The 21,671-nt window shown below is 35.0% G+C and overlaps 2 protein-coding genes across 3 annotated transcripts; both read left to right on the forward strand.

Annotated features, from left to right (window-relative positions):
- On the forward strand, positions 3,260 to 9,203 carry LOC18771187 (coiled-coil domain-containing protein R3HCC1L). Of its 2 annotated transcripts, none has more exons than XM_007202407.2 (6): positions 3,260 to 3,649; positions 4,899 to 4,991; positions 5,100 to 5,342; positions 5,682 to 5,843; positions 6,942 to 7,031; positions 8,598 to 9,203. In XM_007202407.2, exons 2-6 carry the CDS (start codon positions 4,904 to 4,906, stop codon positions 8,792 to 8,794), a joined length of 780 nt encoding a protein of 259 aa, XP_007202469.1. In that variant the 5' UTR covers positions 3,260 to 3,649; positions 4,899 to 4,903; the 3' UTR covers positions 8,795 to 9,203. The 2 variants fall into 2 exon arrangements, with proteins under 2 accessions (XP_007202469.1, XP_020424761.1); XM_020569172.1 differs by having other exon boundaries at positions 4,899 to 4,946.
- Positions 10,778 to 14,604, forward strand: LOC18769534 (phosphatidylinositol 4-phosphate 5-kinase 5). Its single transcript, XM_007203296.2, has 8 exons — positions 10,778 to 12,056; positions 12,342 to 12,509; positions 12,677 to 12,842; positions 12,936 to 13,055; positions 13,180 to 13,373; positions 13,496 to 13,626; positions 13,725 to 13,797; positions 13,961 to 14,604. The coding sequence occupies exons 1-8, from the start codon at positions 10,861 to 10,863 to the stop codon at positions 14,250 to 14,252; spliced, it is 2,340 nt and encodes a 779-aa protein (XP_007203358.1). The 5' UTR covers positions 10,778 to 10,860; the 3' UTR covers positions 14,253 to 14,604.

Below are 21,671 nucleotides of genomic sequence, written 5' to 3' on the forward strand. Positions count from 1 at the left end.
CCTAGTGGAAAATGGTCTTGACTTGCAAACAAGAGGTTTCAGGTTCTAACCCCATAGCATCATTTTTCTGTGTGTGTGAGAAATCTCCCTCCTCTCTAGGTTAGACTATGGCTTGTACAATTATAAAAAAATAAAAAAAACGAGAGAAAATGACATGGGAAAAAATTGGGTGTTGTTAAACGAGCCCTAACATTAACTGATTACACCTTATGATCTAAATACACTCTAATATTTAAATAAAATATATAAAATTAACTAAGTGCACCTTATTTAACTACCAAAAAAACCCATGGCACACCCTAATACACTCTAGGGAGCTTTCATTTTAACACACTACACTAATTTGGAAAATAGGAATCCAATTTCACCTAATTAAGATAAAGTCAAAGGCCAAAAAGTAGTACCTAATTTTACAATAATGTAATTAAAAAAACATCAAAATTACACACAATTTGAGCCTCATCTTTGGGCAAATCCAAAACAAAATTTAGTAAGAATAGTTATGTCTAATACATGATTTTTCTTACACGGGTATCACACTGTTGAAGATTAGAAAGCTCAAAACTATTCTTCGAAGCTGATAAAGAATCCATGGAAATCGATCTTCTTGGCTCCACAACACTATTATTCACTTCTTCAATTCGGATTTCATCTCTTTGTTTTCCAGTCACCTATTTGTTTTCCATTGTTTCAATTCTAATCTCACAAATTTCCTCTCCCATTTCTTCACTAGATTCACCGATATTTTCTGAAATCTATACCTGGGTTTCTTCTTATGGAATTGAACTAACAACAAGATTTGGTTCTGGTGCAGGCATTGGCAAGGGTTTAACGATTGGTGCAAGACATTTGGGGCAGTTGGTATGGGATCTAAGCCAAGTATCAATACAAGGAAAATAAAAAGCATGATTGCATTTAGGCCAAAGTCTCAAAGTCTCATCTTCTTGAAACTCACTCAAGCACACAGGACACTATGTAACTTCAACAAAACCATTACCTTTCTTGTATTGACGTAATGTGATCGAACTGATAATCGATTGGTGGAGATTGATGGTGTTGATGTACCAGATGGGGTGGTCAAGCACATGCCCATGATCTTCATCTATACAGTCATCATGGGTTTCCTCTGATAAAGGTGGTTGTTGTGGTTGTGATCTTCTTCTCTTTGAATAGTACTTTACATAGAAAACATACAAGCCAACAAGAAAAGTGGCTACAATCGAAGATGATTCGTCAGCCAAGAAGGTGTAGAAATATATAAATATTCATTAATTTACCTAATTTGTGATAAATTCGTTAATACTAAGGGCCCGTTTGATAACCATTTCAGTTTTCAGTTTTTAGTTTTGAATTTTGAATTTTTAGTTTTCATTTTTCAAAAATTGAAAACTGAAAACTTTTGGTAACTAATTTCAATTTTCAAAAAAAGTGAAGTGAAAACTTAACAAAAGATGTTTGGTAACTGATTTCAATTTCAGTTAGTTTTATGTGAAACTTGGAAATGGAAGTTTTTGGGGTCCAATTGTGAATTTGATATCACAGAATGAAAGTGCATGTTATAAAGAGTTCATAGTATTTTTCGGTGAATTTTTAATTAGGATGATTTTTGGGTGAATTTTGGAGATGGAGTTCTTGAGGCTTGGATTGGGTACATGGCCAGACGCAAGAATCGAACGACCGGGTCCAAGTCGAGAGGTCCCAAATACCCAAAATTTGATAACTGGAGTGCATTTCATGTGTCCTTATGTAAAATTAATGAATGAAATATGAGCACAAAAAAAAAATGAAAATGAAAACTAAAAACTAAAAACACATTCAAGTTGTTTTTAAAAATAAGGGTGATTTTGAAAACTATATTTCACATTTTTGAAAACTGAAAACGAAATATGTTACCAAACATGTGTTTCAATTTTCAGTTTTCAAAAAAGTGAAAATGAAATGTTTATCAAACAACCTCTAGGTTGTGTTTGGATGAGGTATTTTGAAGTAATTGGACTTCAAAATGATGGGATTTTGAAATGAAGGCACTTCAAAATGATGGGATTTTGAAATGAGGGGATTTCAAGTGATGGGATTATCAAAGTTACTTGTTTGGTTAATTATTGAGTTGGTGGGATTTCATTGGGTAATTTTTTTTCTTTTTTATAAATATGCTTTTTTTTTTTTTTTGGTTTAGCTAAAAAATCTGAACTGTTCGCACAACTAAATAAATAATAAAAATCTGAATAATCTAAAAAGTTAAATAATAAATAATACATGTTAGATCTATGATGGGCCCCACAACTATTTCTGCTCTTCTTCTCTACTCTCTGGCAAGGATGGAACCACACTATGGCTAGAGTGGCTTCTAACCTAGTGCAAAGTTTGGGAAAAAAGAAATTTAATGCTAATTTTTAGGCACTACAACTCATTTTACAAAAATTAGTCCAATCCATCTAAGCAAAAATTAGCATGTCTCATCCAAACAGATCTCCAGTTAGCTTCAAGTTTTCTCCTATAAAAAAATAAATGGAATTATATTTAGATATTTACCCGTATGGAAAGAATAGCCCACCCCTATAAAAAAATTTGGTTCAGGCCTTAATGTCTGGTTTATATGGCTTTTCAAATCCTCAAATGCAATCTTTTCCCAACTACATAACTCAACCCATCTCCGTCTCCCACTTCTCCTCGTCCTCACCGTCTGATCAAACTCCGGCATAGACCAACCCATAATCTCAGACGATGCAGAGGTCAAATCCAATGGTGACAGCATGGTCCATGGCAATGATTTTAATGCGAGGTGGAAGGCCATGACTTGCTGGAGGTCGAGCATCTCGCGGAATCCATAAAAATCAAGACGATCTGGAGCCTTCAAAACCGATCTACGACCTGAAGAGAGAGGGAGAGGGAGGTCTGCTATGTCAGGGAAGGAGAGAGAGAGAGAGAGACTGTGGGGTTGGGGGAGGGAGGTCTGAGAGAACTCCTATGATGGATTTTGGAGTAACGCCTAAGTAGATGGAATTTGGAAATGGAACTTTGGGCGTTCCAAGTTCCTTTCCAAAATCCTGCGGCATTTCATAAATTCCATTTTAAAACTTGCCAAACGGGGTAATTGAAGATTAGGATTTGAAAGTAGGGTTTTTCGCTTATGTATTATTTATCTTTTCAAATTATCAGATTTTTATTATTTATTTAGTAGTGAGTACAGTTCAGATTTTTTAGCTAAACAGCCACAAAAAAAAAAAAAAAAAAAAAAAAAAAAAAAAAAACATATTTATAAAAAAATTACCCAATGAAATCCCACCGACTCAATAATTAACCAAACAAATAACTTTGTTAATCCCATTACTTGAAATCCCATCATTTTGAGATTCATTAACAGCACACATAAAAATTCAATGCCTAAAGCGTTATCTATAGTTGCTTCTCTAACAAGCACTTCCAATTGATAATTACGGTCGGAAAACCACTGGAACTCTGCAACTTACTCGTTCTCTATAGCCGCTCTTTCTGTCGTTCCGCTACCGTCGACTTCTATCTTGCTTTCCCTCTCCAGCGTCTCTCTCTCTCTCTCTTCGACCATACCAAAACTCCCAAATCCCTTCTTCAGTGATACATTCAAACCCTAAACACCGTCATTCAGTCTCAAGCGAAACCATCTGCACAGGTAATATTGTTTTCAATTTTCTCAAATTTTTAGTTTCTCTTCGAATTTCCGACTACATTCATTTGATTTTAGTCCCATTTTTGGGTTGATCTTTCTGGTCGCCCTCAGGTTAAAAAATTGTGGGTTTTTTTTTTTTTCATTTTTCTTGGGGTGTGATTTATGAAATTTTGATTGATTCTTGTTTCATTTTTTTTGTTTTATCAGTCTGCATGTTAATTTTCTATTTCTTGTAGGTTGCATTTGTGTTTTTTCGTCTGTGTGAGCATCCTTCTACGCAAAAAGATAGAATTTTCTTTTAATTATTCTCTTCAATCTTCTTAGTTACTTCTAGGTTTCTGTTACTTTCTTGTTCAATTTTACTTGTGTTGGGTTTTATTTCTGATATGGTTATTAATTTTGATTTGTTTGATTACGTTTCTTAATTGCTGTTTTAATTTTTCCTTTAAATCCGTAGTATAGAGAACTATTTTGTGCTGGTGGCTGTAGCCCATAACAGAGCTTTTATCTAAATGTCAACTGGTTAATAAATCTCGATTTCTTTGGGTTATGACGTTTGGCTTCTATTAATCGCTTCAAATTTCTTCATTTTGTGCTGGTGATTGTAAAGAATGCAATTGCTTTGATCAAGAATCAAGCGGAATCAAAGACAATTTTCTGTTAATGGATAAGCTTTTGCACACAAAACAATATATGTGTGTAGGTTTCTGCCTGTCATCTGTATTAAGCATAGAATAAGAGCTGTTATCTTCAATGTATTATGCATCAGTAATGAAACATGGATGCAAATGAAGGATACTTAAATGAGCTCTGCTTATTGAACTTTATTGCAAGAATTGAATTCTTTTCAGGAGATATATGCATAGGATATTTGAAGGTTTTGTATTACATTATATACAGACTCATGCGTACTTATCTTGCACCAAATATTTGAAGGGAAGATTTCATCCAATCAACGTTCTATGATGATTATTATTATTATTATTATTTGCATTTATACAATTACTCTACCAGATCAGTGATGATATGAAGCTTATTGCTGCATTTGGGCTTTCAATTATTGTATCCTGAACTCTGTGTTATGTGCGTTACTTGGTCTACTATTAGTGAAAGAAACTAAGCCTCTGTCTCATGTTTATGAAACTTATCACTACCATAACGACACATGAGTACAACTGTTAGCAATAAATGGAGATGGTGAAATTTGCATTTAGATGATTTAGTAATATTATTTTATTCATTCTCATGGCAGGAGACATGAGTGATTTCTCAAGGGAAGCAACTGATCTGACAAGAGATGGTGAGACACAGCTGCCGCTGCAGGCGGACATGTCAATAGAAGAAGGCCAGTTTTATATCAGTAGCTAGCTTTGCTTATGATTGTGGTGCATATTGCTTCCTCCTATTTCCAAGTTATTATAGCATAATTATGACATACTTGTTATAACTACAGATTGGGAAGCTATTGCAGACCGTGAACCTGATGAATTACTCTCCTCACAAGTCTTGCCTGAAGTATCAAAACTCTCTTTGGAAGATACCAAAGGTCAAACCCCTAAGCGACGTGGAAGAGGAACATTTTCATATAAGAAAGATGAACTTTACAGTGATCAAATACCTGATAAGTTAATTATTGATATGCGAGAGGATGAAGATGTGTGCCATAATTTAGAGGGAGATCCAAAAATAAGAAATTGTAAGTTTTATCTTTTCCATGTTTGAAGTTCGATGCTGTCAATATGCTTGGTTTGTATAGTCATATATAGATTCTCTATATAATAAAACGTACTTGGATGTTTCTTGGCTTTCAAACTGTTAATGCTTTTGATCCAGAAAAGAAAATGTTGATTCCATACAAAAGTCTGCACATTGGCTGAACATGAAATAACTTCTCAATTAAATTAGTTTGTTAGAAGATCTTGCTATTTTTTATTTTTAAGCATTGTCAAATAGCATCTAGATGTTTCCAGTCTTTAGGTTTGAATTTTATCTCAGGCAGTATACGGGATGTAAGGATTTGTTGTTGTGAATTCAGCAAAATTTGGTACACAACATGTTCTTGTTCTGGCTGACTTTCCACCAAGTACCACGACAATAGAGTTGGAGAAGCTTTTTCAGGACTTTGGAGATCGTGGAGTTGTTATTCGCTGGGTCAATGATACGGTTGCACTAGCAGTTTTCCAAACACCATCAATTGGTAACATATTTACTCAGTTTTTCAACCTACTCATTTTGGAATTTATGAGATTAATTAAATTTAGATAACTTTTTCCAAATTACATGCCATTTGACATGTCGTTATTCATGACTGCTCATGCCCTATTAGGATGATATATCATGACTGCCCAAAGACAGTTGTAGATTGTACTTAATGGACAACCAATCACTTTGTTTTATTGTTTTTGGCTAAGTAAGAACCTATAACCCCTAGATTTAGGCAGAGTGTTTCCCATTTGAGTGGCATGGCTGTGTGTGTGGTTTGATTCCACCTTGGCCATCTCTGTATTTTATTGTTTATTGCAAAATAAATTTGTTTCCTTTTCAAAAATAAATTTAAAATTATTTTTTATTATATTTATATAATATATAATATTTTTATTTTCTTTGAATATAAAAAAAATAATTTATGAATTTGTTGACACCACTTGCAGTCAGTCATGCACGTGGTAAAATATACCATGGCACAGGTCTAGAATCCTTCAAAAAATGCTCAAGACGTTCCTTACTGTTGGAAATTTGAGCTACAGGGTGATATAGAGTTGTAAAATGCAATTACTAAACTGTTAGAATCATTTTTCAAAGTGGGGCATTGAGGGGAAGTATTCTATGTCTCGCAAGCCGAGATGTAAGTATATAGATAATTATTATAACTATAAGTAAGTATATAGATAATTAGCAGTGTATCTATATCTATATAAGGGGAGAAGGCCAAAATGGTGAAACTATCACAATAAACTGAAAAGTTTAAAATAAAGTTAGAAAATTAGGAAGAAAAAAAGACGCCAGACGCCAGTTAATTACTCCTCAGTTTGTCATTGTTTTGGCTTTGTTGTTCTTACCTTTTTTGAGAACGAGATGATGGCTTCAAGGATGAAGATTATGGATGGAGCAATAGATGTTTGTCATTTTGTTCCTAGTAGGTTGCTGTAGACTGGGAGTTCCTTTTTTTGTTTAGCAGTAGAGCTGCCTTTCAAGTTTCTGATCTATTTAATCGTAATTGTGATTCATTGTGTTGATTTGAGTTTCCGCTTCAAAATCATTTTAATCAATTGACGATCTCTAATATTTGATGCAGCACTTGAAGCTCGTAATTGCATTCGATGTGCAATGAAAGTGCGAGTGCTTGATGAGAATGATACCCTTTTGAGCTCAATTTCACCCAAAGGTAAAATAAGAAACATGTATTTTTTACCTTGTACTCTTCAATATTCTCATGCAACATACAGCCACAGAGCCCAATAGCGTTGGTTCTCCACATCTGGAAATGCTGTTTGCCTAGTCATACAGAAATTAAATGGGAGAGATTCAAATATGTTCTTCCTCCATCTCTATGAACTAGTGTTGAAAATTTTGTACAATTAGCCGAAGTATTTTACCCTATAATATCAATTTCACCCAAAGGTAAAATAAGCAAATAAGTTTTTCCTCCATTTTGGTTGCTTGACATGACCTGAAAGGCTTAGTGCATTTTAGGTCACATGAGTGGTACAAGACAGTTGACCCAAATTGTTACATATTTTTGCTGTGACTGAGGAGTATGGCTTTGTGAAATTTTGCAAGGCTTGAGAATATGAGGAGCAGTAGTTTGGGTACCTTACTTCATCTATGTATTGTAGTCATGTAGATAATCAAGAATTGAACAGTGGGTGCTCACAAGTAGCTAATAAGAGAGGAGGTTGCTAATGAAATGTCTGCTGTTTAAAAAACAATCTCCTTCAACAGTTTAGACCCAGTTTCATCTGATCTTTCTTGTGTGAACTAAGAAATTTTAAAAATTAGAGCATGAATGAGATCATCAGTACATAAACAGACTCAAAAGGCTACAAAGGTTGAGGAAGTGCTCTAGGGCAGTATGGACTGAGGAAAATAGAAGAATTTGAAAGAGAAAAAGAGGGGGAGAAGGATACTAGGAGAGAGAACAATAGGGAGGAAGATAGGGTTTCACTTTGTAATATCAACTCACTGTTCAAGTCTGGTCCATTAGGTTCAATAAGTTTTATTTGTATAATAGGCAGCTCAAATCCAATGTGGAAATAGAGACACCAATGAAACGTTAATAATAATAGGAAAATATACCCTGCAAGTAGTAGAAATCCCTATTAAATTTTGCAAGTTCTAGAAATGATATAATTCCAAAAATAAAATATTAAAATATCTCAATATAATCTCCATCCCTAGCCTCTAGGTACTGCCCATTAAAGCTCGACTAATACTCATTAACTATGAAAGGGGTCTGTCTAGGCTAGCGTTCTAATGTGGAGGATCCGTGAATAACTGGGACCAAAGAGCATATTTCCACTGCCAAAAGAAAAGAAAGATTAGAAAAAATATAGACATAAATGAAGTGTGCAATAAATGAATTCAAATGTCCATCGCTCTGGTACCCATTATTACATAGAAATGGTGCAACTACAATAAGAGAGAGGAGGAAGGAGGAAGAATAGCAATGATGATAAAAACAGAGTTTTTTATATTAACGAGGTAGGTAGATATATCCTTCTATTTTGAATTTGCTACTAATTAGGGATCCAAGTTTAAATTGAGTGACCTTCCACAGTACCAGGTAGCATCATCCCCTGAAGTCATCATATCCTTCCTCAGCAGTTTGAAGTTCTTTGTACTCCTCTATTCTTAGTTTCTATTGTGAAAATCTAAATGAGACGAATGAAAATTTGTCTGTAATGGCTGCCAGATGATATACTCATACTTTCATTGTATTATTCATTGTTAGATCTGGAACCACCTCGGCAAAGGCCACAGACATCAGTAAGAACTGCCCAGAGGCTCATTGCGCATGGAATGGGACTGAAACTGCCTTCCACAGCCTTTGGGTCCGTGGATTTGAAGAAACAGGAAGATGATCGAAAAAGCCGCATAGTCATGAGGCAAAAGTTGAAAGATGATGCTTGGGGTACAGATGAAAACTAAGATTTTTTCATTATGGTAATTGCCTATTCCATTTCTTTCCTCCCTCAGTATATGACTCTAAAGGTCTCTGTATTTGGCCTTTTAAGCACATATGATCAATTTCAATGCTAGAAAAATGTGAGTTGCTTGGTTTGCCTTGAGCGACTAAATAGATATTTATTAGGTGCATAGGGTTTAGTATAGCATCTCGACCATTGGATCTAATATAGATGGATGAAAATGGGTAGCATGCATCTCTACTATTTATCAGTTCACATTTAGCAAATGGTCTTTTGTCAAATAATTGGATAAGTTGTATTACTATATCGCCATTTAGAACATAATGTAGACTCATGTAAATGTTTGGTTGTAATTAGCAGTTTAATAACATTCTATAGTAAAAGAAAATGATCCCTAATTTGCACGTCTAGTAGAATTTGTGTTGCACTTGCTTTATAAAAAAAAAAAAGGTAAATGTTTTATTTCTAGAGTTTTTCGCGCAACTACATGCCCTTTCTTGTATTTGCTTCATTATTTGTTCAGTTATTCCAAAAAAATAATAATAATAAAAATGTTAATTTCAACGAATTTATCCTACGACCAAATAAATGAATTTATCCATATAAATTTCTAAAATTACAATCACCGAAAAAATTGTCAGATTAATTTAAGCAATTTAAGATTTTTTTTATCATGGCCTGAGTCCACATTTCTGTCTCAATATTTGTTCTTCTGCCTTGGCGAAATGAAGGTGAAAACGTTCATGTTTTCTTTCAACTAACGTGAATGACATGTAAATTTAGGCAACGTTGAAAATGGTACCCATAATGTTGAGATAATCCAGCTACTCCGACCCACTAACCCCGAATCCGAGACCTGTGTTCGGGGACCCTGTTGATCGAGGTGGATCCAGAACTCTAGCACCCTAATACTTGACGCCATTGACCTCGGCGTGAGGTGCCTAGCATCCGGGACCCGAAAATTTGAGTTGGGGATACCAAAATCAAACACAAAACAACATTACGTAATTAATCCGACTTTTAAATCTTATGTTACGCCAATTCCTTAACAACCATCCAATTCAGTATCTTGCACACTAAGGCCACGTAGGCAGCCATTAGAGCAACAAGGAAAGGGGACATTTGTATGAAGTTGGATTAAAGCGATGATTACTGAAAGCATTAAGATGCTAAACTAGATTTCTCTTTCCCTTTAATTTCCCAGATATTTGTCAAGGGAAAACTCCGAGAGAATGCCAGAATGGAAACCATCACATTGACCCTGCCAGTGTCTCCAATTTTGTTATGGCTCTTAGAGCTTGTAGGAAATGAACGAGACTCTCTCTGAACCACAAAGCAACAACAAACTTAGGAAAAGAAGTTGCATGCAACCACAAACCAACAAGCACTAACAAAATCAACTTTTTTTTTTTGTTTTGTTCTTTTCATATATAAAAGGAAAATAATAAAACCAAAGGTGTGTAATTTTAATGTATTGTCGACAAAATTAGAGGCAACAACATAATCTGATATTTTGGTTTTGTGGAAACATCATAATCTGATAGGAAAAAAGAAATATAAAACAACATAAGCATTTTTGTGTTGACAAACAAACATAACTACATAACCATTTAGATGCATTTTAGCAGCCATGTTGCCCAAATTACTTACTTCCCTTGCGATAACCCCGCCGGATTTTAGTGTTGGTTTTAGGGGAAATAAGTTCACCACTTGTCAAGATTTTGAAACTCAGACAGACACTTCTTGATCTGGTTCAGAAAGAAAAGGCACCTCTTTTGTTTCAATCGCTCTTTTCGCTTTCTTCACAAAAACAAAGAATATCATCACACAAAAAATAATATATAAAAAATTCTTTGAATGAAACATTCAAAATTTCCTTGTTTTCATCATTAGTTCTTGCTGCATTGTCGATTTGATTCGTTTTCTTCATGATCTGGGCATTGATTCATGTTTTCTCTTGTACAAGAATGATTTGATTTTGGTTGTTGTTCATTTTGCAAAATTTCATTGTAGAAAGATTGTATATATGCATATGGAAACGTGAAAATATAAAGAGTTGGTGCAGCGATGAGCAAAGAAAGCAGTAGCAGTGTGTATAAGGCATGGGAGGCTACGGTGCGCAAAACGCAGGCTGCAAGGAAGCGTGCCAATAGCATTTTTGGAATTTCAGTGGACCATGCAGACGAGGATGATCATGATCATAGCAGTGACGAAAGTGATTGTGGCCCTGAAGAAATGATATATAATGCAGATAGGATTCTTCCCAATGGAGACTACTACACCGGTTTTTGGTGCGAAAATTTCCCTCATGGCCAAGGCAAGTACTTGTGGACCGATGGGTGTATGTACGTTGGAGAGTGGTTTAAAGGCAAAACCATGGGGAAAGGCAGGTTCAGTTGGCCTTCCGGGGCTACATATGAGGGCGAATTTAAAAGTGGGTACATGGATGGAAATGGTACATACACAGGGACAAATGGTGACACTTACAAGGGACAATGGGTTATGAATTTGAAACATGGACACGGTACTAAGCATTATTCAAATGGGGATTGGTATGAAGGCGAATGGAGACGCGGGTTGCAAGAAGGTCATGGGAGGTATCAATGGAAGGATGGGGATAATTATACTGGGGAATGGAAGAATGGAGTGACTTGTGGAAAGGGGTCATTTATTTGGAGTAATGGGAATAGGTATGATGGAAATTGGGAAGATTCGGTGCCTAAAGGGAATGGGACTTTCAGATGGCCTGATGGGAGTCTTTATGTAGGGAATTGGAGTAAGGATCCAAGTGAGCAAAATGGGACTTATTATCCATCCCAGTCATCTCCAGATGCCAATCTTGAATGGAACCCTCAAGATGTGTACAATGTTGACTTGAAGGATTGTAAAATATGTCCCGGGGAGAAGGTTTCGATTTTGCCATCGCAGAAGAAGCTTGCAGTGTGGAGATCAGCAAAGGGTGAAAGTGTGAAGCCAAGAAGAATGTCGGTGGATGGAAGGGTAAGTGTAGGGTTGGATAGACCATTTGATAGGCTGCAAATGTGGGATGGTGGTGATCATGATCCACCTTGTAATGCTGGTGATCATAGGCCTTCTACTGTGGGGGGAGAATTGGTTGAAGATTTGATGGGTTTACATGTGGAAGATGGGAGTCAAAGGGGACTGGCAATGAAGGTATCTAAGACGGCTAGGAGACAAGGGGAAACAATAAGCAAGGGGCACAAAAATTATGAACTCATGCTCAATCTGCAGCTAGGAATCAGGTTTTGATAAACTATTAACTGGGATTTTATTCCTTTTTCCTTTTACTTTTCATTTCACCTATTTCTTTTCTTTTGCATATTATCTTGGTTAAACTTTTTCTATGATACACTCATTATATCCACCTTCACACAACAAAAATATGTAGTATTGTTTCCTACTTTTTATATTATTATTTATGAATCAAGGATCATTACAGCAGTGTAATTTGTTTGACGCTGTTATGGATTTGATTCCTGTAGTGTTATGCCAGTCATTTGATGTATGTGGAATAATTCCATGCACAGGCATTCTGTTGGAAGACCAGGTCCATCTGGATCCCTTGACCTGAAGCCTTCGGCTTTTGACCCCAGGGAAAAATATTGGACAAGATTTCCTCCAGAAGGCTCCAAATATACTCCACCACACCAGTCCTGTGAATTTAAATGGAAGGATTACTGCCCTTTAGTCTTCAGGTCTGCCCTTGTATAAAGAGCATGCACATAGCTTGTTGTTGCTTGTTTCTTTAACATTTAGACAAAGAACAGGATATGTTAAATTGGACTCGATCGTCACTTGATGCACATTGTTAGTTCATTTTCTAACAGCTTTCTGATTACCATGTGAAATTTGTTCTCTTCAGGACTCTTAGGAAGTTGTTCAAGGTCGATGCAGCTGACTACATGTTATCAATCTGTGGCAATGATGCTCTTCGAGAACTCTCTTCTCCTGGTAAAAGTGGCAGCTTCTTTTACTTGACGAATGACGACCGCTATATGATCAAAACTATGAAGAAGGCAGAAGTAAAAGTGAGCTCTATTTCTACTCCCCTCATATATTTTCTGTTACAAATCAACATTGGTTCTAAGTACTTGGCTAATTTGTGTTTCATGATGAACTAGGTGCTTATGAGGATGCTTTCGGCCTATTATAACCATGTTCGGGCATATGAGAACACTCTAGTGACTAAATTTTATGGTCTGCACTGTGTAAAACTAACTGGCCAACCTATTCAAAAGAAGGTATTTGTCCACCTGTAACTAGTTTGAATTTATGTGTCTGTCATTCGGAGAAAGATGGCCATTAATGTTAATATATCCTACAAATAGATTAAGCATTCAATTGTATGATTATTTTATGATCCAGGTGCGGTTCATCATTATGGGGAACCTTTTCTGTTCTGAATACACGATTCATAGGCGTTTTGACTTGAAGGGGTCTTCCCTTGGTCGAACAACAGATAAGCCTTTGACAGAGATTGATGAAATGACTATCCTTAAAGACCTTGATCTTAACTTTATATTCCGGCTTCAGAAGTCATGGTTTCAAGACTTTTGCAGGTGAATTGTTCTTCTTTTCTTTTGCTTTCCATTCTTTTGTTTTCCTGTCAACTCAATGAAACATTAATTCCTTTTCTGTTTTTTTTTTTTTTTTTTTTCCTGTTGTTGGCCTTGTTTTGCAGGCAAATTGATAGAGATTGTGAGTTTCTTGAACAGGAGAGAATAATGGATTATAGTCTGCTGGTTGGACTTCATTTCAGAAATACATCAGCTGCCGGGGATCTGATTCCTTCTGGAGCCCTCACTCCTACTGGTTATTGATTTTTATGTGCTCTCTTTTGTTTTTCTTCTCCACTTTGGATTAACAATGTGCTCACCATACAAGATGCTGCTATGTTTTCTTCCTCACAGGTGAAAATGAGAGCGATGGAACCCCCCGCCTTTCAAGAGCAGACATGGATCAGCTTCTTTTAGACCCATCGAGGTGAAATCTCTCTCTAATTAAATCATTACTTACTGCTTAAGTAATTTCAACATGTTTTTCCAGGTAATCTGGTTTTATCTTTTATGTGATTATAACAAAGCTAGAAGCTGAAAATGATAAACTTAACTGGAAATTTTGTTTTGAAAAAATATTGCTATTGCAGGTGGGCTAGTATTAAACTGGGGCTGAATATGCCAGCAAGAGTTGAAAAGACAGAGAGAAAAAGTGATTGTGAGTTTCAGCTTGTGGGTGACCCAACAGGGGAGTTTTATGAAGTGATAATGTTCTTTGGGATCATAGACATACTTCAAGACTATGACATTAGCAAGAAGCTGGAGCATGCATACAAATCCATCCAATATGACCCAACTTCGATCTCAGCTGTTGATCCAAGACAATATTCAAGGCGCTTTCGTGATTTCATATATAAAGTATTTGCTGAAGAGACTTCTTGAAACCAATTTCTTGTTTCTTCAGCCATGTAGATTATATTGTGTGCACAAACTTCCATCCCTTGGAGAAAGCTTCTGTCCTTTGCAATTTTTATTTTTTTTGACCATATATTAATTATACATACAAGGGCCATAGGTAGATGTATTAAATATTTCCTTTAAATTATAGAAGATGCTGTGAGCAGGAGCAGCAGTATTGTAAATTGTATCAGAATGTAAAATTTTCTGATCAATCTATTCCCTTTGTCTCTTTCTTTGAACCTGAGAGACAGAGAGGTTTCTGGGACTTGTAGCCTCTGTATTGTATCCAATTGTATACAGGAAAAATGAAATGGGATTCTGATGTTGGTTATTTCTGAACAATACCCCAGTTTATCACATCAGTTGAGTTCTTCTAACTCCCCCCAAATTGTGACTTCAACCAATTTCTCACAAGCATTTTCTTTCTTTTTGAACATTTCATGTCACCACCACCAACCAAAACATATATATATATATATATATATATTGGTGAATAAGATTCTGCTATTGGGGCAAAGCTTAAAATCAGTGGCCAAGTATCACGCATTTGATTATCAACCATTGACTTGTGTCTCCTCATTTCATTTATCCTTATTTGTACCTCTGATCACATTCTTGGGTGTGCAGATCCGTAGGTTCCCTTTAGCAAGGTGGTGGGTTGACTCAACTCCCCAGAGATGATATACGAATTAAATTCCACAATTTAATTCTTCCTAGTAATAAAGGTTAATTGAAACCTTTTAGGACATCCACAAACTACGTTTGTTACCTAGCAGCAAGTCACGGTTATCCGAGCTAAATGAGACGTTGTGAAAGAACCTATTCAAATTGGAATGATCATGCAATTGAATCATTCTCTTATGTCAATACTCCTTCTTCAGATTATTAGATCATGAAAAAATCCGATTGTCAATATCCTAATGTGAATCATTCTTTTTATATGATTATCCTGGTAAGATTTGAAGACTTCTTCTTTCAAGTCTTATCCACTACTCTGCACAGAGATTTGACCAATCATATCTTGGAGTATTCTCTCTCCTTTACTGAGAGTAGAGATACCTTGTTGTACATTCTTTTGCTTCCATGACTCTATTGAGAATCCTAATGAGCACCTTTAACCTATGCCTAATTCAGCATGACCGTATAGTGCCCTCAAAGATTAACAACATGGCCACAAAACATCTATGATGCCTCAAATCTAAGGATTAGTTTGCACCATTGCAATTTATGAGTTCCAGCTCGACATGTGAGTAAATACTTCCATGCTGTAACTCATATGTTGGATCGCATTTAGTATACTTGTTCTTCTACAAGCACCTACACACATATCGATGTGTCTCCACACTTAATGACTTGAGACCTTGCCATTCCCTACATATTGAGACGATACTGCGTGTACTGGTCTTTGCGGAATATTGACACCAAATCAATATTCCTATGACCAGGAACATATTCAGGATTTAGGGATGATGAGAAGTCTCCATGTATGAAATCTTATTACACAGCTCTCATATCCACTTGTGTATTCCTTGGACTATGGTTATTCTACATATTGAAAGATAATATAGGATAATTTAATGTATAAAATAACTTTTCTCGCCCATTGATAACATAATATGTCTTTTATCAAAGATGTCCTTAACTCTAACTATTACATAATTAGTTGGCTTTAACGACATATTTCTAACAGATATAACCAATTAATCAATATATAAATCAGAACAATATAATCAACCCATAAATTCAATTTCAATTCAATTAAATACATCATACATAACATTATTTTAGGCTTAGGGTTTTTGAACTAACTTATATTGTGTACATCATATATAACATCATACATAACATAATACAGCGACAACGGAGCAGGTAGTGGATGTGGTGGCAAGTTGGCAGCAATGGAGGAGATGAGGGCTAAGGGTTTGGTGGGAGATTTGGGGGATTTAGGGTTGAGGAGAAATTGATTTTTTTGAGGGGGGGGGGGGGGGGGGGGGGGGGGGGGTGTGGTTGGGTTTGGATTGTATTAGGTGGGATTTTGTTTTGAGGGGAAAGGGACTGATTGTTTGTTTGTTTGTTTTTTTTTTTTTTTTTAAACCTGGATCAAAACGGCGTCGTTTTAGCCATATCATTTTTTTAAAAAATAACTATGCTAAAACGACATCGTTTTGCCCAAGGAGTTTTTTAAAATCACTTCTTCTTCTTCCTCTCTCAAGCCAAAGGTCGATCACTTGGAAGACATTCCATGGGGTCACATAACCAACTCAAGTGGATGTCCAAGCCTATTTCCATAGCTTCCATGGGGTCGTTCAACCCTAGTGACTTCACTATAGCTCCGTCTCTGGTTGATGTTGATGTAAAAGATTGATGATACATCAATTAAAACTTATAGTTTTTTAGTTATATACCCACTTCTAACACTAATATTATAAATATATCCCAATTCATGTAATTTGAATTTTTTTTTTCAAAAAACCCAAAATGGGCCAAGTGGCCAATTTTCATGTTGGTCAATGTTTGAAATTCCTATTTTGTCCTTTTTAATATTAAAAACCAAAAATCTCCATATGTAGGGGTGGATATTCAAACCGGGAAACCGGAAAATAAAGTCAAACTAGGCCCAAAAAAATTGGGTTGACCAAAAATCTAATCGAGTTAACCAAAAATCGAATCAGACCATTTTGTTTCTGTTTCAATTCCGGTTCTTATACTAAAAAAAGGGGATCAACCATATTAAATATATATATATATATATTTGGCTTAAATGTTAAAATGGTCCCTGTGTTTTATCTCATAGGCCAATTTAGTCATTGTGTTATCAATTTGGCCAATTTGGTCCTTGTGTTTGTATATGTTAGTCAATGTGATCCATTCCTTTAGAAATATAAAATTAATTTAAAAAAAAACTGTAATTGATTATAAAATTTTTAACTCAAACTGAAAATGGAATATATTTCTTTTAAATTTCACATTTCCCAATTTCACGCACACACCTCAACCACCTCCCTAACCCAGCCACCCTCACCCTCACCACTACCACTCCAACCCCAAAACCATAGCCACCCTCACCACCATTCCAACCCCACCTAAACTACAACAACTCTCTCTCTCTCTCTCTCTCTCTCTCTCTCTTGTAACAAATCATGAAGATCATCATAGCCGGTCACTGTAAGCTTGACGGCTCTATCGCCAATTGATCATCTTGGCTGCAGCAAAAGTCGACGATATTCAGACCAATGGATCGGAGAGGAGAGAGAGATGAAGGGTAGAGTATGAGAAAATCTTAAACATAAGATAGAAGAAAATTTGCAGCAAGAAAAGAGTAGGCATCAATTCTACTAAGAAACCCTTCTTTCTTTTTTTTTCCTACAGGAATCTAGACCATTGGAGGTTGAGGTTGTGTGGATTTTAATCATTTTAGCATTATTATTATTTGAGTTTAAATCTTTATAATTAATTACAAATTTTTAAATTAATTTTAAATGTTCTTTTTTTAGGTTTTAACATAATTTTGACCGAATGGATCAAACTTATTAACAGATACAAACACAGGGACTAAATTGGCCAGATTAATAATACAATGACTAAATTGACCGATAAGACAAAACATAGGGACCATTTCAACATTTAAGCCATTTCTTTTTTACTTTCATGTGACATTCCTTCTATTATTTGTGTTTTGCATGAAAAAATTGCGACTAAAAAGCAAGTTGGGTGTCTGTGTGCATGCATGCCTGATGAGATGTCTTGGGGAGAGAGAATGGCTCTTTTTGTTTTGGCCTGGCAGACAAAACGGCTACTTTTTGTGTGATGAATACCATAAACAAAACATTTTTGTTTATGTTTCTCATTTCTCTCACACTCTCTTTCTTTCTAATTTCTCTGATTTCTCTTATTTCTTCTTTCTCTCTCATTCTTCTTTTCCTCTTCTTTCTCGCCGATTCTTTCTTCCTCTCCTGTCTCTAATTTCTTTCATTTCTCTTCTCTCATGTATCTCATTTATTCTTTTTTTCCTCTCTTCTTTCTCACTGATTATTTCTTCCTCTCTTTCTCTTTATATTTTTTTAAATTTCTTTGTTTTATGTTTCTCTCTCTCCCCCCTATCTATTTCTTTGCAACTCTATTATTCTCTCTCTCTCTCTGTTTTTTTTTTTTTTTCTGTTTCTATGCACATATATGAGTTTATCTTGTAGATCTTATACATCTGGGTCAAGTTCTTGGATATATATGTTTGTTTTGGTTAAGATCTTGTATATATGGGTTCGAATGTTGTATATATGGAATCAGATTTTCGTGCAAATTTGAAGCTCGGTTGGAAAAGAAAATAACCGGATTGAACCGGACTAAATCGGATCGGATGAATAGTTTCAGTTTGAAGTGAGAATCGGATTGAATCGGACCGTACCCACCACTATCCATATGTCGAATTTGAATTTTAAATTGATGGCAAAATCACGTTTATCCCTTCATTTGGCATTGAATCTAATGAGCGTCATTTGAAGCTCAGTTTCTCTTTATTCTTCATCTCTTATATTCCATTCTAATTTTTAATGATTTCCAACCCTATTTCGTCATTTTAATTTGAGATAGTACTAAAATGTTTAGTAATTGGATCGATTTTACTTTAGGTGATGTGGATATCATTGTTTTGAAGTAAGTGATTTTTTTTCAATTTCTTTAGATTTCTATTCTTCCAATATGGATTCATATCTTGTTTTTTTTTATTGATATTTTGAAATCGAAATCTTGTTTCTGAAACTGTTTTTGGTTGTTATTTTCAAAGATTTTGAGTTTTGGTTGGTTTTTGATTCACGATTGTGTTCCAATTTGGATATTTGGAGCTGCAGAAATTTATGATTTTCGATCGCATTTGTCTTCAATTTAGGTTTGCTATGGAGTTCAATGTAAGTCCACATTTTAATGTTGTTAATTTCATTTCACATATAAATATGGTTGTGCGACGCAATTTTTTGTGTGTTTGAGTGTGAGACTGTTGATTGCTTGGATTTATGATTTTTAGTTTTGAGTTTTTGGTTTCAATTATGTGATTTTCGTCAAAATTTAGTTTAACACAGGTATATGTTGTTCGCTTGGATTTACAATTTTGATTTTTGAGTTTTCTGCTTCAGTTCTTTGATTTTCGTCGGAGTTTTGTTTAATATTGAGTGGCGTTATGATGTGTTTTAAATTTTTGATATTTAATTTTTGTAGTTATTACTTTATTTGATTGTGTACCACTTAATCTTGAATAGAAAGGTAATAAACTTGAAAACAAAAGCTCCTAAACACTACAATTGTAGTAAAAAGCTGAGAAAGTAATAAAATTTGAAAGAAGAAGCATATAGTTGCATAAGAATATAAGATTTGTGTGCTCCCAATGCAAAGCTATTATGAAAGAAAATGTAAAAGACCAGTAGACAATGGCAAAATATGGACAACCGAAGTTGAATATAATGTGGATATACATCAACAAAGTATGACATAAAGCAATTTTTATTGCCCTTTAAGGTGTACGAGAAAATTACTCTCGAGGCAAGCTCTCATTTGGCTGCCATTAGATCTACAACTAGAAAAACACAATTCGTTAATTTAGACCATAAACACTAATGCAAAATTCAACCTCTACATCAACTATGATTTTGAAAATACAAATAGAAATCAACCAAAACTAGAAAGAAAAAACTTATAACCAACGTTTGGTAATTTGTCTACTATACGATAATCATCGCTGTATTATTCGAAATGTAACTTTTATATTTTAGATAGGTCAACTATTTACTCTCTCGTTTGCATTTATAGATTTGTTTAAGAGTTTTTATAAAAAGTAGCCAAAATTTACTCCCATTTTGATAAATATCAATTTTTATAAAAATTTTCACATATAGCAGAAAATCCATTTCAATAGACCAAACTACCCTCAGAATAAAAAATTTCACATATATGCAATTTTGTTTCTCTGTACCTTGAGTTGCTAAAGCTTGAAATCTGGATTACTCCACCGCAGCCAGTCCAAACCTGGTTAGCTCACTATGACGATAATGAAAACTTCACTTGAGGATCGCCAATCCTTCAACAGATCCATGGTCCCCCACACCAAGCTTTGTCGCAACAACATGACTTCCCCAGTTCACACAAAGATTTTTACAAACCAACACTCAACAAGTTTTTGCAGCAAAGCTTATTAGATTGACTTTGCAATCCACCCAATTTCCAAGGATTATAAAATACCCAATGTTTATCTATATTTCCCCAGAAAATATGAGTATTTATTTCTCCATGTCTCCAAAAGTTAATTCCTTAACCACGTAGTGAGGGCGGCTAAACCCATCATAGTTTTCTCTCCTTCTGCCGCAAGTCTGGAACAAAGTTTTTCTTTTTAGAAAATGGGTTTTAGCTTTAAAGGTATTTGAGTATTTTTTATGTAAATTTTCGATTACTTTTGAAAGGTTTTATAAAACTGATATTTATGAAAAAATATTTTTGTGGAAATGCCACTTGAACTTATACCTCAATTTCAATTTGTCACCACAAAGAAAAATTTAAGACAAGTGTCATCTTAATTTTTCAAAATCCATGATTTGTCATCTGACTTTAACATCATTTAATTTTCCATTCATTTTTAAGGGTATTTTAGTCTTTACATTTTCAATGGTATTTTAGTCTTTCCATTTTCAAGGGTATTAAAAAATAGAAAAATCATTATAAAAAAATTGTATATCTTTTAAACAAGAAAGAGGTTGGATTTTGACAAGAAAGCTTAAGTACTTTTAAATCAGGTATCTGAAAATTTTAGACATGCTCAATGAACATCATAAAAAAATGTATACATGCTCACAGAGAGAGAGAGAGAGAGAGAGAGAAAGAGAGAGAGAGAGAGAGAGAAGAGGGGGAAGGGGAGGGGTCCTGTACAATGCATTTTGGGGGCGAGTTGGGTTGGGGAGAGAGGTCTTTTTTTTTTTATATTTGAAAATAGAAAGACTAAAATACCCTTAAAATGGACAAAAAATTGGATGATGTTAAAGTCAGATGACAAATCACGGATTTTGAAAAATTAAGGTGGCATTACTCTTAAATTTTTCTTTCAGATGACAAATTGAAACTGAGGTATAAGTTTAAGTGATATTTCTTCAAAAATCCCTTATAAAAATGGGACATAAATTTTGACTATTTTGTTAGAGTTTGTATAGGAAAATACACTTGCATTTTAGTCCCACATTGGAAGGGACATCCTTCCATGGTTTATAAGCACCAACACTTTAGAGTATGGGCCTAGTGGAGGCGAATTCATACCACTGTTCGCCAGAAATCAAAGCCACTGTGCTTAAGCTTTGATTTAAGATAGTTTAATCCTGGTGGACAGACTCATATCAAACTACAAGCACAAGAGTAGATGAGAAATACTGT

The sequence above is a fragment of the Prunus persica genome, chromosome G7, assembly GCF_000346465.2.
Source record: "Prunus persica cultivar Lovell chromosome G7, Prunus_persica_NCBIv2, whole genome shotgun sequence".
In the NCBI taxonomy this organism is placed as follows: Eukaryota; Viridiplantae; Streptophyta; class Magnoliopsida; order Rosales; family Rosaceae; genus Prunus; species Prunus persica.

Coding starts and splice junctions, on each gene's coding strand:
- LOC18769534 (XM_007203296.2), top strand. CDS start 10,861: ATGAGCAAAGAAAGCAGTAGCAGTGTGTATAAGGCATGGGAGGCTACG. Junction 12,843..12,935: donor TGAAGAAGGCAGAAGTAAAA/GTGAGCTCTATT, acceptor ATGATGAACTAG/GTGCTTATGAGGATGCTTTC. Junction 13,627..13,724: donor TGGAGCCCTCACTCCTACTG/GTTATTGATTTT, acceptor TCTTCCTCACAG/GTGAAAATGAGAGCGATGGA.
- LOC18771187 (XM_007202407.2), top strand. CDS start 4,904: ATGAGTGATTTCTCAAGGGAAGCAACTGATCTGACAAGAGATGGTGAG. Junction 4,992..5,099: donor GGACATGTCAATAGAAGAAG/GCCAGTTTTATA, acceptor TTATAACTACAG/ATTGGGAAGCTATTGCAGAC. Junction 5,844..6,941: donor TTTCCAAACACCATCAATTG/GTAACATATTTA, acceptor TATTTGATGCAG/CACTTGAAGCTCGTAATTGC.